This window comes from Hyla sarda, chromosome 4 (genome assembly GCF_029499605.1).
Source record: "Hyla sarda isolate aHylSar1 chromosome 4, aHylSar1.hap1, whole genome shotgun sequence".
Classification (NCBI taxonomy): domain Eukaryota; kingdom Metazoa; phylum Chordata; class Amphibia; order Anura; family Hylidae; genus Hyla; species Hyla sarda.
The window spans coordinates 198,023,363-198,039,892 of record NC_079192.1 but is presented as its reverse complement, the minus strand read 5'-3'; the positions used below and the strand labels follow the sequence as shown (position 1 = coordinate 198,039,892).

Genomic DNA, 16,530 nt, shown 5'->3' with positions numbered 1-16,530 from the left:
TTACCTTACTAGTCACTTATATCAGAGTCGACAGTTATGGATGTAGTAATGGCTGTTACCTCATTATATTTTGATATATATATATATATATATATATATATATATATATATATATATATATATATATATTATTATATTTAGCCACATCTATATATTTCAAAGAATAAAAGCACATAATGAGTAATCCCCTTAGTCATTTTAATGAAAGTATGTCTTGCTGGAATATGCACATACTGATTAACCACTTCCTCTACAGTTTCCTGGTAAGAAGGACTTACTCTGTACCTTCATATCTGGTGTTACACAGATAAAGAATTAGATCATCCTAAACAATTATCTTGCTTCATTCATTTCTTTTATTCTGCATTCTATTATGGATTTATTGTTAACCATTGTTGGACTGACATTGCCCTTACTGATGAGATTTGCATTTGGGAGAGGTAAGGACAAAATTGCTTTTGTAAGGTATAGTTGACAAGAAATTGAAGCAGTCAGAAAAAGAGTCCTTGTAATAGAGAAATGATGAATTAATGCAGAGATATATATGAACAATGTCTTACCATTATTTTTGCTCTATGAATACAAAGTATATATAAAAAGCAATTATGTAATAAGGATAATCCATGATTATAAATGCAACCCATTATATGTCAATTGCATTATTGGTCGCAAATATAAAATGAAAGTCACAATGGGAGGCTGTTATAAACTTATATTAATAGGACTGCATATCTTCATCTATATAAAGGCTTATTATACAATACAATTCTGCAGTTTAATGGAAAAGGGTATTATAAATGTCTTCGACTATTTTCATTTAGAATGTATTGGCAAGCAGCTCTGTAGTTTAGAATTTTCTAGTAAGTATGTAAACTAACGGATCCTTTCATTACTACTGAACCCTTCTTTTTCAGATTTTAAAGTAAATCAATGTTTTATTTTGAAGCTTAGTATGATACTCATGGTATTGTGCTTCAATTAGATACTTTGAGGCACCATGTAAAAGAGCACCCCAATACTATTTACCCTACCACTTAGCTTCATTGCTCAGGATTTTGTGTCATGAACTAAAAGAAGTCAAGTGCAATGATGGTGCCTTTTGGCTAAAAGCTGATTTTGTTTAAAGGGGTACTCCGGCGCTCAGACATCTTATCCACTATCCAAAGGATAGGGGATAAGATGCCTGATCGCGGGGGTCCCACCGCTGGGGACCCCCGTGATCTTCCACGCCGCACCCCATTAGAATCAGCCCCCAGAGCGTGCTCGGGGACGGAGCATAGTAACGTCACGGCTCCGCCCCCTCAATGCAAGCCTATGGGAGGGGGTGTGATAGCGTGACACAGTAATCAGACCCGGAGCGAACACGCTCCGGGGACTGATTTTAAACGGGGTGCAGCATGCAAGATCCCGGGGGTCCCCGGCGGCGGGACCCCCGCGATCAGGCATCGTATCCCCTATCCTTTGGGGATAAGATGTCTAAGCACCGGAGAACCCCTTTAAGTTAGATGGCTTGAATTGGTGTCTATAGGTTATGCCCCAGATTCTCAATTGGATTGAAGTATGGGCTTTAACTAAAGGTTCTTTTACACAGGCTGACAGCTGCACAATAACAAGCATCAATCTCATTGGTCAACACTTGTTGGCCTTTAATTTAAGCACTGTCAGATGAACATCCCACATTTACACAGGACGATGTGGGGCAGATAACAATGATTTGAATGGCCATACAAAAAGACGCAATCAGCTAACAAATACTTATATTTTCTCATTCAGCAGCTAATCACTGACATTTTTACATGTGCCATTTATTGGGAACAGCATACCTATGAACGTTCCTTTAGCAGATAATCTTCCTGTGTAAATGGGGGTACTCCAGTGGTAAACAATTTTTTCATATCAACTGGTGCCAGAAAGTTAAACAGATTTGTAAACACTTCCATTAAAATACCTTAATCCTAACAGTACTTATCAACTGCTGTATGCTCCACAGAAAGTTATTTTCTTTTTGAATGTATTTTCTGTCTGACAGTGCTCTCTGCTGACACCGCTGTCCATGTCAGAAATAGTCCAGAGCTGGAGAGGTTTGCTTTGGGGATTTGCTCCTACTCTGGACAGTTCCTGACATGGACAGAGGTAACAGCAGAGAGCACTGTGGTCAGACTGGAAAGAACAACTCAACTTCCTCTGTAGTACACAGCAGCTGATAAGTACTGGAAGGATTAAGATTTTTTTAGAAGTCATTTACAAATCTGTTTAACTTTTTGAAGCCAGTTGATATGGAATTTTTTTTTCCACTGTAGTACGTACCCCTTTAAGTCATTGCAAGAAATGTAAATGTCTTCCTTTAAACGACTTCAGTGTAGCTTTGGAAGTATGTTTAAAGTGCTGCTGTCATTTATACAAACTTTTGACCCCCTCTGATCTCTAGATGTAGCCAGGCAAAGCGTATGGCATTGTGCTTCACTTTCCTGCTCTCATTGCAGGAGATAATTTATTACTTCAAACCCCAGTCACCAGCAGGCTGGATGATGGGGTAAAAGACCCCTAAACAAAAGATCCCTCCTCTCTCACAGTGTCATGTTAAAACTTCACTTTTGTTAAAGACTTAGTATAAAAGGTACAACAAAAAGTGCATTTAAAAATTGCAGCACAGTCCCAGAAAAATATAGGCTCTCCTACATGGAGTATGTTAATTTTATCAATGGCATCTGAAGTACGCTGTACAATAAGGGAACTAGGCTGCTGCTTAAAATATCACAAACATATTGTCTTCCCTACGTTTTGTAGTAACAACCACGTCCTCAGGGGTGCCAATGATACCAATAAAAACTACAGACCACGGCACAAAAAATTAGCCCTCATGCACTTCATGCACTAATTTTGGTGCATGTAGTTATAATTTTTTATTTAGTAAAATAAAATAAAACTTACATTTTTACCAAAAAGTGCACTACATAGAAATGGAAGCCCCCAAAATTTACAAAATGGCTTTTTTCTATTTCATCCAACAAGTAAGTTTTATTTTGTTTTGCCGCAGAATATGTTATAAAATAAGTGATGTCATTACAAAGTACAATTGGTGACGCAAAAAACAAGCCCTTATATGGGTCTGTAGGTGCAAAAGTATTATGATTTTTAGAAGGGGAGGAGGAAAAATGAAAGTGCAAAATGAAAATTAGCCAGGTCCTTAAAGCCAAAATGGGGGGTTAAAATTGAAATTCAATTCCAGGCTGTAATGCAATAAAGTAAACACTAAGGAGTGATTCTTTTTGCAATGCTAAACAGCTCCATTTGGTCAATATATACAATTTCTTAAATTGGTTTAATTTCTGCTTTACTTAAAAATTTTAATACTTAATTTTTTTAGTAACATTGGGAATGTTAATTTTGAAGTAGCAGGAAAGTCATACCACTGGGTTCTATTATATTTGACAGTATTTTGGCAGATATTCTTGCTCACTTTTACTAGCCTACACATTAGAAAGCTTTTGACAGAATGCTTATTTGGCTAACAGCAGTTCCTTATAGCGGTTCCAATACACATGCATGTTTGGCTCAGCTCTTCATGTTTTAATTAGTGAGAGGAAAAAAGCCAATGCCAAACACATCTGGTGCAGCTTATCCGCCTTTAGAAAAAAAAGAGATGGGCATATTGAAATCCGTCTACAAAATCTTTTTTTCCATAGACAACAGTTACCAGGGGAGAGGTGGGAACACTCCCATTCATATTAGATCCTTGAATAGTCCTGCTGAAGTCATTATGTTTGTCCGACATTTGGCCACTGTAAGAACTGTATCAAAGATCCTAGAAAGGGATAATCTCTCTCTTCACTTATCCCCTATCCAACCGACTGCTGGGACCCCCTACAATCTCATGCAGAAAGCTGTGGCCGATATGCCCCCTCCATGTTTCTCTATGGGATACATGGAGGGGGCGTGTTGGCAGCCTCTTCGTGCTAGGGTCGACACTCCCCCTTCCGGTGGACTGCTGGGGTGCCCTGCAGAAGATTGCAGGGGAGTCTCAGCGGTCGGACCCTCTTTGAAAAGGAGAACAGTTTTATTGCACTGGAGTACTCCTTCAAAATAGAAGTATCTGGATTGTTTTTGCTGATTCTGTATTCACTATAAAAGGTAAGGTGGGTTGAGCATTGGGAATTTCCATTTCAATAGCTCCTTTACACAGATATTTTTAGCATTTTTAAATATCTTTAAAAAAGACCACAACACAAAAAAAACATGTACAAAATAATACAAGATATAAGATGCCATCAAAATGCTTGTAAAAAGCACCTATAAGTTACGATTGCACGTGCAGGCTCTAAAATGAGTCTCCTGCTGCTGTTTTGAGCTGCCGCATGTTTTCCTCAGTGGAATCTCCGCAGCAGAAAGTCCACAGTAGATGACATTGACTTCAAAACTTCAAACCCACAGTTGGAAACTTGCTGTAGATCCCACATGTGTAAATGTACCATTAGAAAAATAATCGCTCAAAAACTAATAAAGCAAAAAAAAAAAAAAGAAAGAAATTATACAGTTCTACAATAGAAATACTTTAGCTTGTTTACGATTATACTGAAATTCTGTTTCATTTTTTTTGCCATGGAAAAATATTGTGGGTGGTTTCTGTAAAAGTCACTAATTTTATCTGGTAGGTGAGTGTGCAAGAAGTTCTCCTTTATTTAAATGCTTGCTGCTGGTTTCAACAAAGTCTGCTTAATCATCTAACCACAAAGGTAAAAAAAAAAAAACAGGCATGAAGTATAGAAGTCTATAGACTATCTTATTGTTTTCCCCAGGTTAGTCATAATACGATTCAATAAAACCATAGCTTTTTTTTCACAAAAATATTTCCTTAGAAAAAGTGTGAAAAGCATGTTTTAGAACATAAAGTGCTTCTGTCTGTGCTCTGTCAAATGACTTGGCTGAGGTATGAGATCAAAGATTTCGGAAACCTCAGTGCTCTTAGAAATGAAATGTCAATGTGTTTGGTAAAGATGAGCAGTATGATTAATCCTTTACGTGAACAGAGACAGGCTTATGGTCAGCTGGAACATGGTTATATATATTTCTCAGTTTCAGAATTCATAATCTATTGAAAAAAAAATATTTTTTTAAAAAGATGAACTAGCTATAAAGAATGAGAAAATAATATCATAAAGGGGAAATCCATTTTAAAAATCCTCAGCCTCAAGGCAGCAATGTTACAGCTATCTATAAGATATAAAGCTTGAAACAAGCAGAGAACCTGCTGGGTAGAAGCCCTGACTCCTTCCGTTCCGTTTTTATGGTATATAATGTGACTAAAAAGCAGAAATTCTAGACTTTGGTATTTTTTTTTTTACTTTAAGGCCATTCACTGTCGTCTCCTAATCTCACCACTGAGTGCTGACTGACATCACCTCTGAGTGCTCAGATATCACCCCCTGACTTCACCGGTAACATCACCCCTGATATCACCACTAAGTGCTCACTGACGTCAACCACCAACAAGTAAAGTAATGTATGTACACAGTAACCCCACCAGCAGAATAGTGAGTACAGCTCTGAGGTATAATACAGAATATAACTCAGGATCAGTACTGAATAAGTAATGTAATGTATGTACACTGTGACCCCACCAGCAGAATAGTGAGTACAGCTCAGGAGTATAATACAGAATATAACTCAGGATCAGTACAGGATAAGTAATGTAATGTATGTACACTGTGACCCCACCAGCAGAATAGTGAGTACAGCTCAGGAGTATAATACAGGATATAACTCAGGATCAGTACAGGATAAGTAATGTAATGTAAGTACACAATGACCACACCAGCAGAATAGTGAGTACAGCTCTGGAGTATAATGCAGGATATAACTCAGGATCAGTACAGGATAAGTAATGTAATGTATGTACACAGTGAACATCAACTCCATACATGCCTGGACACACTGCACACTGTAGAGTTCAGTGCATAAAGCTGAGGGGGGGGGGAGCGGCCTCAGCCAATCACTTCCCATCTCACATTGAACTGCTCTAGCCTGTGTGTTCATTGCAGAAAGGAGGAAGTTCTCCCAGCAGGGCTTCAGATTGTCACGATGCCGGCTGGCAGGAGGTGGATCCTCTGTGCCAGAGAGGGATTGGCGTGGACCGTGCTAGTGGACCGGTTCTAAGTCACTACTGGTGTTCACCAGAGCCCGCCGCAAAGCGGGATGGTCTTGCTGCGGCGGTAGTGACCAGGTCGTATCCACTAGCAACGGCTCAACCTCTCTGACTGCTGAAGATAGGCACGGTACAAGGGAGTAGACAGAAGCAAGGTCGGACGTAGCAGAAGGTCGGGGCAGGCAGCAAGGATCGTAGTCAATAAGGTAATAGCAGGAGGTCAAGTACACAGTATGGACAAACACAGTAACGCTTTCACTAGGCTCTAAGGCAACAAGATCCGGCAGGGGAGTGCAGGGGCAGAGATCAGATATAGTCTGGGAGCAGGTGGAAGCCAATTAAGCTAATTGGGCCAGGCACCAATCATTGGTGCACTGGCCCTTTAAGTCTCAGGGAGCTGGCGCGCGCGCGCCCTAGAGAGCGGAGCCGCGCGCGCCAGCACATGACAGCAGGGGACGGGAACGGGTAAGTGACCTGGGATGCGATTCCCGAGCGGGCGCGTCCCGCTGTGCGAATCGCATCCCCGACGGCCATGACAGTGCAGCGCTCCCGGTCAGCGGGACCATCCGGGGCGCTGCGGAGAGAGAGACGCCGTAAGCGCTCCGGGGAGGAGCGGGGACCCGGAGCGCTAGGCGTAACAGTACCCCCCCCCCCCCTTAGGTCTCCCCTTCTCTTTGTCCGGTAACTGCCTCCCCTGGGATGAGGACACCGGGAAAGAATGGAGGGATTCCTCAACGGCAGGCAGTACAGCAGGAGTGGGAATGAGGAGGGAGGGCAGAGGGCGAGGCCTGGCACGGGGCAGTGTGACACCAGGACGGGGGCCATGAGGAGGCACCGAGGCTTGCCTGACTGGACTGGGAGGGGGGGAGAGGCACTTCTTATGGCAGGCAGAGTCCATAAAGACTTTAGGGAGACCGGATAAAGGGGAAACCACAGGGTCACGGCAGGGAGTACTGGGAACCGGTTTAAGGCAGTCCTTGAAACAAGAGGTACCCCAGCTCTTGATCTCCCCTGTGGACCAATCCAGGGTTGGGGAATGGTGTTGAAGCCAGGGTAGTCCAAGGAGAATTTCGGAAGTGCAATTGGAGAGGACCAAAAACTCAATTTTTTCGTGATGAGGTCCGATGCACATTAGGAGGGGCTCCGTGCGGTAACGCACGGTGCAATCCAACCTGACTCCGTTGACCGCGGAAATGTAGAGTGGCTTGACGAGACGGGTCACCGGGATGCGGAATTTATTCACCAAGGACTCCCGAATAAAATTCCCAGAGGCACCAGAGTCCAGGCAGGCCACGGCTGAGAGGGAGGAGTTGGCTGAAGGAGAAATCCGCACGGGCACCGTGAGACGTGGAGAAGCCGACTTTGAATCAAGAGACGCCACACCCACGAGAGCTGGGTGCGAGCGTGCGTTTCCCAGACGTGGAGGACGGATAGGGCAATCCACCAAGAAATGTTCGGTACTGGCACAGTACAGACAAAGATTTTCTTCCCTACGGCGATTCCTCTCCTCCTGGGTCAGGCGAGACCGATCCACTTGCATGGCCTCCTCGGCGGGAGGTCTAGGCGTAGATTGCAACGGAGACTGTGGGAGAGGTGCCCAGAGATCTAAGTCTTTTTCCTGGTGGAGCTCTTGATGTCTCTCAGAAAAACGCATGTCAATGCGAGTGGCTAGATGAATGAGTTCATGCAGGTTAGCAGGAATTTCTCGTGCGGCCAGAACATCTTTAATGTTGCTGGATAGGCCTTTTTTAAAGGTCGCGCAGAGGGACTCATTATTCCAGGATAGTTCAGAAGCAAGAGTACGGAATTGTATGGCGTACTCGCCAACGGAAGAATTACCCTGGACCAGGTTCAGCAGGGCAGTCTCAGCAGAAGAGGCTCGGGCAGGTTCCTCAAAGACACTTCGAATTTCCGAGAAGAAGGAGTGTACAGAGGCAGTGACGGGGTCATCGCGGTCCCAGAGCGGTGTGGCTCATGACAGGGCTTTTCCAGACAGAAGGCTGACTACGAAAGCCACCTTAGACCTTTCAGTAGGAAACTGGTCCGACATCATCTCCAAGTGCAGGGAACATTGCGAAAGAAAGCCACGGCAAAACTTAGAGTCCCCATCAAATTTGTCCGGCAAGGACAAGCGGAGGCTAGGAGTGGCCACTCGCTGCGGAAGGGGTGCAGGAGCTGGCGGAGGAGATGGTTGCTGCTGTAACAGAGGCAGAAGTTGCGACTGAAGTTGCTGCACCATGGTGGACACTTCCGACAGCTGGTGGGTTAGATGGGCGATCTGTCGGGATTGCTGGGCGACCACCGTGGTGAGATCAGAGATATAAGGCAGGGGAACCTCAGCGGGATCCATGGCCGGATCTACTGTCACGATGCCGGCTGGCAGGAGGTGGATCCTCTGTGCCAGAGAGGGATTGGCGTGGACCGTGCTAGTGGACCGTGCTGGTGTTCACCAGAGCCCGCCGCAAAGCGGGATGGTCTTGCTGCGGCGGTAGTGACCAGGTCGTATCCACTAGCAACGGCTCAACCTCTCTGACTGCTGAAGATAGGCACGGTACAATGGAGTAGACAGAAGCAAGGTCGGACGTAGCAGAAGGTCGGGGCAGGCAGCAAGGATCGTAGTCAATAAGGTAATAGCAGGAGGTCAAGTACACAGTATGGACAAACACAGTAACGCTTTCACTAGGCTCTAAGGCAACAAGATCCGGCAGGGGAGTGCAGGGGCAGAGATCAGAAATAGTCTGGGAGCAGGTGGAAGCCAATTAAGCTAATTGGGCCAGGCACCAATCATTGGTGCACTGGCCCTTTAAGTCTCAGGGAGCTGGCGCGCGCGCGCCCTAGAGAGCGGAGCCGCGCGCGCCAGCACATGACAGCAGGGGACGGGAACGGGTAAGTGACCTGGGATGCGATTCGCGAGCGGGCGCGTCCCGCTGTGCGAATCGCATCCCCGACGGCCATGACAGTGCAGCGCTCCCGGTCAGCGGGATCGTCCGGGGCGCTGCGGAGAGAGAGACGCCGTAAGCGCTCCGGGGAGGAGCGGGGACCCGGAGCGCTAGGCGTAACACAGATAATGTCACGCCTGCTGGGGAATTCCTCTTCTTGTGGAGCTGACTGAGATTAAGCAGAAAATACAGAACAACGTCAAGTTAGAAAACGAAAAAATAATAAAAATAAAGGCAGGGGTGGTTTATCATGATAAGGGGAGGGAACTGGACTGGGAGGGTTAAAAAATGTATCAAGATCATGACAGGTACTCTACTTGAATAAGTTTCTCATAAAGTAACAATGTTGGAGCATTTGTTTATACTGTGTTCTGTCATTCCTCTCTTCCTACTGGAGGTGTAAGAATAAATTAACATCTGGATGTTAGCATTATCATTAGAGATGAGCGAACTTACAGTGATTCGATTTGTCACGAACTTCTCGGCTCGGCAGTTGCTGACTTTAGCCTGGATAAATTAGATCAGCTTTCAGGTGCTCTGGTGGGCTGGAAAAGGTGGATACAGTCCTAGGAGACTCTCTCCTAGGACTGTATCCACCTTTTCCAGCCCACCGGAGCACCTGAAAGCTGAACTAATTTATGCAGGCTAAAGTCAGCAACTAAGTCCAGTTTTAAACACAGAAGGATAGTACACACCAGGCACTACTGAGTCCAAATCATCCCAATAGAGCTACGGGGATAGTTTCAGCTGCCGTGACCAGTATGTTTCAGCAAAACCGCTAGGTAGAGGTGCAGACTCGTATATGGAGACAACTCTTAACACCAAGGTTATATGAGATAGAAAGAAAGTCGCACTCAGCCCATAGTTGCGGCATAACAATTCTTGAATTTTATTCACACCGGCAAGTGGAACAGTAAAAGCGGTAACACACGTGGGGAGTGAGAGTAGCCACTCTCAAGATGCGGGGCACACCACCAAGGCTACTAGTTTCGCATCACAGCTCGACGCTTCTTCCGGCCAATAAGGTATACGCCTACCATAAGAGGTGAAGGTGTATTTGTATCCATGAACAGAGGAAAGGGGCGTGGTGACCTCAACAATAAAAAAGTGCCGTATAAACACCAAAACCAATTAAAAACACTGTAATACAAAAGATAATACAAAATAACCACCTATTCTGGTAGCAGATTCACAAAAAAGCTGACAGATCTTGTCTGTCATTCATACCTGTCGGCCCCATAGCATTTAGCCGTATGATCCAGAACGCCTCCCTGCATAACAGGAAGGTGTGTTTATCTGTGCCGACAGGTATGCTCTCAATTCTCTCCAATCCGGCAAACATGAGCCCCCTGCTCCCACCACCATGACATTCAGTCATATGGGCGATGAAGCAAGGGGACCCCTTCCCCGTTCGGAGAGAATAGAGATGCTCCCTTACACGTGTGCATAGTTGTCGTTTCGTTTTTCCTAAATAGTATCTTCTACAAGGACAAATTAGACAGTACACAATGTAAGTTGACTTACAGGTGATCAACTGGTTGACGAAAATGTTAACACCCCCAACTATAAAATTTCTTTAAATTGGCAAAAATTGCAATTCTTGCATGGAAAATTTCCCTTAGGTGTAACTTTCTTCAACCAATGATCATCTCCATCCTGGCACTTCTTGTTATGTTTTTTAATTACATCTCCAATTGTGGTGGAGTTTCTAAATGTAACAATCGGCTTTGCTTTTGCTTCCTCACTCAATTCTTCATCATTTTCAAAGTAGTACCAATTGTCAATAATGCTCTTTTTTATTATGTGGTTGATGGGTGAGTTAGCAAAAGAAAATACAATGCGTTTGTTTTTTATCTGGTGCTTTTTCTTTTTCTTTGGAATTAGTAGTTCTTCCCTATCTCTCATTTCTGTTTTTTTATAGGCCCGCTCTATTATATCAGGTGGATAACCCCGTTCTTTTAATCTTCCTTTTAATTCTTTTGCCTGCGTTATAAATGTATTGTTATTACTGTTAACCCTTTTTAACCTTAAAAACTGGCTATAAGGGATATTATCTCTGACATAGCTGGGGTGGGAGCTATTATAGTGAACTAATGTATTTTTAGAGATAGCTTTCCTAAAACCTGTAGTTTGAAGTTCACCTTCACTGATGTTAAGCTTCACATCCTAAAACTCGATAGAGCAACCTCCATATACATAAGTAAAAAGCATGTTAACGGTGTTCTTCTCATTCAGGTAGCAGACGAAGCTCTGAAATTCTTCTTCGGTACCGTTCCATACTATTAGAACATCGTCTACATACCTGAGAAAAAACACAATTTTATCCAAATATGGATTGCTGCCAGAGAATATGAATCTTTTTTCTAACATAGTGAGGAACACGTTTGCATAGCTACATGATACAGGCGAGCCCATGGCATTGCCATGAGCTTGCCTGTACCACTGGTCCTCATGTTTGAAGTCATTATTCTCAAGAAGAAATCTAAGGGATTCACAAATAAACTTCCTGAAGCCCGTTGATCTCTCAGCCTCGGTCAAAAAGGAATCCATAGCCTCTATACCCGCATCGTGAGGGATGCGGGTATAGAGGCTTTCAATATCAAGGGAGACTAAGCTGTCGGATTCCTGAAAAGTAAAAATTTTTAAAGGCTCCTAGTAGTTCTCCAGTATCTTTTAGCAAAGTGGGGATATGTTTTAGTAAAGGGGCTATCAACCATTCTAAGTATGCAGATAGTGGCTGAGTAACGGAGCCTATGCTGGCAACTATGGGCCGTCCTGTGGGATTGTATAAGGTCTTATGTACTTTAGGCAGTATGTACCATCAAGCTGGCCTTGATGTAGCAGGTAGGAGCTTCTCGGCAGTTTTTTCAGAGATCATTTTATTTTCAGTATGGCACCTTAGGAGGGAGCGGAGATGGTCAGTGGTCCTCCTAGTGGGATTATCTTTTAGGGGTATATATACAGTTCTGTCACCTAATTGGCGATCTACTTCTTTTTTACGAGCTTGTGCACTCCAGACCGCCACCGCTCCTCTCTTGTCGGCCCTAGTTATTAGAAGATCCTGTCTTTTTCCTGACCACTCCAAAGCCCTTTTTTCTTTCAAGGTAATATTCTTTTCAGGTGTGGGATAAATAAGGGCTTCTACATCTTTTTTTTTACTGCTCTACAGAGCAGGTCCACATTTCCACCAGGAACAATCGGTGGAGAGAATCTAGATTTATTCCCTCCCTGGAAGTAAGCTAGTTCGTCACTGACGAAAGCCTCTGTACCTGCATCCCTCACAATGCGGGTATAGAGGCTATGGATTCCTTTTTGACTGAGGCTGAGAGATCACCGGGCTTCAGGAAGTTTATTTGTGAATCCCTTAGATTTCTTCTTGAGAATAATGACTTCAAACATGGGGACCAGTGGTACAGGCAAGCCCATGGCACTGCCATGGGCTCGCCTGTATCATGTACCTATGCAAACGTGTTCCTCACTATGTTACAAAAAAGATTCAAATTCTCTGGCAGCAATCCATATTTGGATAAAATTGTCTTTTTTCTCAGGTATGTAGACAATGTTCTAATAGTATGGAACGGTACCGAAGAAGAATTTCAGAGCTCCGTCTGCTACCTGAATGAAAAGATCACTGTTAACATGCTTTTTACTTATGTATATGGAGGTCGCTCTATCAAGTTTTTGGATGTGAAGCTTAGCATCAGTGAAGGTGAACTTCAAACTACAGGTTTTAAGAAAGCTATCTCTAAAAATACATTACTTCACTATAATAGCTCCCACCCCAGCTATGTCAGAGATAATATCCCTTATAGCCAGTTTTTAAGGTTAAAAAGGGTTAACAGGAACAACGATACATTTATAACGCAGGCAAAAGAATTAAAAGGAAGATTAAAAGTACGGGGATATTCACCTGATATAATAGAGCGGGCCTATAAAACAGAAATGAGAGATAGAGAAGAACTACTAATTCCAAAGAAAAAGAAAAAGCACCAGATAAAAAACAAACGCATTGTATTTTCTTTTGCTAACTCACCCATCAACCACATAATAAAAAAGAGCATTATTGACAATTGGTACTACTTTGAAAATGATGAAGAATTGAGTGAGGAAGCAAAAGCAAAGCCGATTGTTACATTTAGAAACTCCACCACAATTGGAGATGTAATTAAAAAACATAACAAGAAGTGCCAGGATGGAGATGATCATTAGTTGAAGAAAGTTACACCTAAGGGAAATTTTCCATGCAAGAATTGCAATTTTTGCCAATTTAACTTGTCTAAAAGAAATTTTATAGTTGGGGGTGTTAACATTTTCGTCAACCAATTGATCACCTGTAAGTCAACTTACATTGTGTACTGTCTAATTTGTCTTTGTAGCAGATAATATATAGGAAAAACGAAACGACAACTATGCACACTTGTAAGGGAACATCTCTATTCTCTCAGAACGGGCAAGGGGTCCCCTCGCTTCATCGCCCATATGACTGAATGTTATGGCGGTGGGAGCAGGGGGCTCATGTTTGCCGGATTGGAGAGAATTGAGAGCATACCTGTCTGCACAGATAAACACACCTTCCTGCTACGCAGGGAGGCGTTCTGGATCATACGGCTAAATGCTATGGGGCCGACAGGTATGAATGACAGACAAGATCTGTCAGCTTTTTTGTGAATCTGCTACCAGAATAGGTGGTTATTTTGTATTATCTTTTGTATTACAGTGTTTTTAATTGGTTTTGGTGTTTATACTGCACTTTTTTATTGTTGCGGGCTACACGCCCCTTTCCTCTGTTCATGGATACAAATACACCTCCACCTCTTATAGTAGGCGTATACCTTATTGGCTGGAAGAGCGGCTGCTCTCACTCCCCACGTGTGTGACCGCTTTTATTGTTCCACTTGCCGGTGTGAATAAAATTCAAGAATTGTTATACGGGGTGAGTGCGACTTTCTCATATAACCTTGCTGTAAAGTCAGCAACTACTGAGCCGAGAAGTTTGTGACGAATCTAATTACTTGAAGTTCGCTCATTTCTAATTATCATTATTAATAGGGTTTAACCCTCAGACAGTTTACATTGGCAAGAGGTGGTAATGCACAGTCTTGGTGTATTAAAGGTCAGACAACTACCCATCATAAAGTGATGGTATAGAGACATGCATAAGTAATATATCAGTCAATTTTTGAGGATGCATTTCAAAGAATTTCATTACAGAAATACATTATTTTTGTATATAAAACAAGGTTCTGATTGTTACATTATGCGCTCCGGCTGCACACGCTGGCCGTGAGCGCATGGTCCCGTCACCTGCTGCTGCCAACGGGGCTGGGATTCGCATCGTGGGAAGCGCCCGCATGTGAATCCCAGCCCGTCACTCACCTGGTTCTTCTCCTGCCCCTGCCTCTGCTTCTCTGCTCCAGCGCGCATGTCTCTGTCCCCTAGGGCGCGTGCCAGAGCTTTAAGATTTTTAGGGCCAGTGCGCCCATTAGTGAAGTAACACCTGTGGCTCATTGATAAATTCCTCCACCTCCCACACTTCCCTGCCGGATCTTTGTTGCCCTAGAGCCTTAGAGAAAGCATTCCTGTGTATTGCCTTGCCGTGTATCATACCCTTGCTCCGTGACCTGACCTTGCTCCTTTGCCGCCTGTCTACCAACCATTTGCTATGTTCCTGACTAAGCTTCTGTGCTGCCTGTCCTGACCTCCTGCTATCCAGACCACTAGTTGTCTTTTTCCACCTGTGCCTCGAATGTCCTCAGCCGCCTGTGTGGTCAAGCCGTGCCAGGGGTAGCGACCTGGGTGCCCCCTGCCGCAGCAAGTCCATCCCGTTTTGCGGCGGGGTCTGGTGAACACCAGCAGCACCTTAGACTCCACTCCCTGGTATGGTCCAAGTCATCTACCACACAGGTCCAGCGGATCCACTATAATCAGTGTTCCAGGCTACTGAAACGTGAGTATTACACTGATATACTACTTGTACCATTTTTAACTTTGGTTTGCATAATGGATGAAAAATAAACAAACATCAATAAGGCATGGCTAAGTAGTTCTCAATTGTGCCAATTTACTACTGAAATAAGAACACAGATATGGAGTAAAAAAAAAGTTTACATTATGTTGTAGAGAAAGTGATGTTTCTCATGGTTGTTTTGTCTCACAAACCATTAATAAATCGTCTTTGTCTTCCAGTGGTTAGATTGTGGTTTACTGTTTCTGAGTTACTTCTCAAGCCACAAGTTTCTGTTTAAGCTTCAAAAGCTGCAAAGTTCTCTTTGTGATCAGGAAAAGCACTTCAGGGGTAGCTTCTGAGATGCACATTAATTGTGCTGCACAGGCTATGTTTATGATCTTTTTTGAGTTTATTTTTGAGGGACAAATAACAGCTAATTTTACAAGTAAAAGAAGTCTCAGATTTTCAAGTATTTTCATGCCTTTGGACCATTCAGAGTAATGATTTTGTTAATTAGGCTGCTGCCCAATTTAACATCCCCTTGAGGGGCTATAGCAATGTGGTGCCAGTAAAGTGTTCTTCTGTATTCCTGCCCATCCTGTGTGGCAGATGCTGCTTCGATGTCCGTCTTGGGCCCACACTCATCAGGACTCTATATTATAAACTGTTATGCAATGGTTAAGTTATTGGTATTTCCTATGTACTTGTCACTTTAAACCTTAAACCTGTTGTCATGAACCTTGTTGTTAGGCGAGTATGCAAAGGTGAACTATGTGACTTATCCGGACTTATCCGGCCAATGGGACCTCTCTAAATTGCTCCCATATATAGTGTAACCAGAGTTCAGTGTTGTAGCTGAGGTACAGTTGAGAGAAGTCGGAGGAGTCTGTGAGGTGATTCTGAAGGAGTCCAGCAACAATGCATCTTCTACAAGTTAACCCCTGTGCATGGGTGAAAGTCAAAGCCTGGCTGTAAGCAATAAAGTCTTGGGGATTCAAATCAAGTCCAGCAAGTCAGTCAGTCAAGTAGTCTGTCAATTAACTACAGTCCAGCGTAGTTGCATACAGCAAGTCAGTCACAGTATTATACCACTACAAGTCCCAGCAAGCCGATAAGCTTCTCAATGTTTACCCTGCCTCTCCTTCATTCTAATCTGAGCTGTAACGGATTGTACCATCTTTTCAACCTCAGTAAAGCCAGTTATCCGTACCCTTGCTTTGGAGTAATTATTTGCCCTGTGTCTGGCACAGGAGAAGCTGGTCTACCTCACGTGGTGTATAGGTTAACCACACCCTGGCATCACGAAAAGGTTAATTCACACATTACCCTCACCCGACACCACAGCAAAACAAGCCATTTTTTGGGTAATAAACGGACCAAAAAAAAAAAAGTTTTTTTGAAATATAGACTGCTCTACCACTCCAATTTAATTTTTTTAGTCTTTTTTTTTCCTTCTCGGCTTTCAAAAGCCATAACTCGATGAGGTCATATAAGGGCTTGTT

The 16,530-nt window shown here is 43.4% G+C and overlaps 1 protein-coding gene across 2 annotated transcripts in view; it reads left to right on the top strand.

Moving 5' to 3' along the window:
* Positions 1 to 322: 322 nt before the first annotated feature.
* LOC130366963 (uncharacterized) overlaps positions 323 to 16,530 on the top strand; it is a 49,139-nt gene continuing 32,931 nt past the window's right edge. Inside the window, exon 1 of one of the 2 annotated variants that reach the window (XM_056569348.1) lies at positions 323 to 440. In XM_056569348.1, the coding sequence (XP_056425323.1) occupies positions 374 to 440 (67 nt within the window). In that variant the 5' untranslated portion in view covers positions 323 to 373. Of the gene's footprint in view, positions 441 to 5,365; positions 5,501 to 16,530 lie in introns of those variants that run through there. The other variant, XM_056569349.1, reaches the window with a different exon arrangement.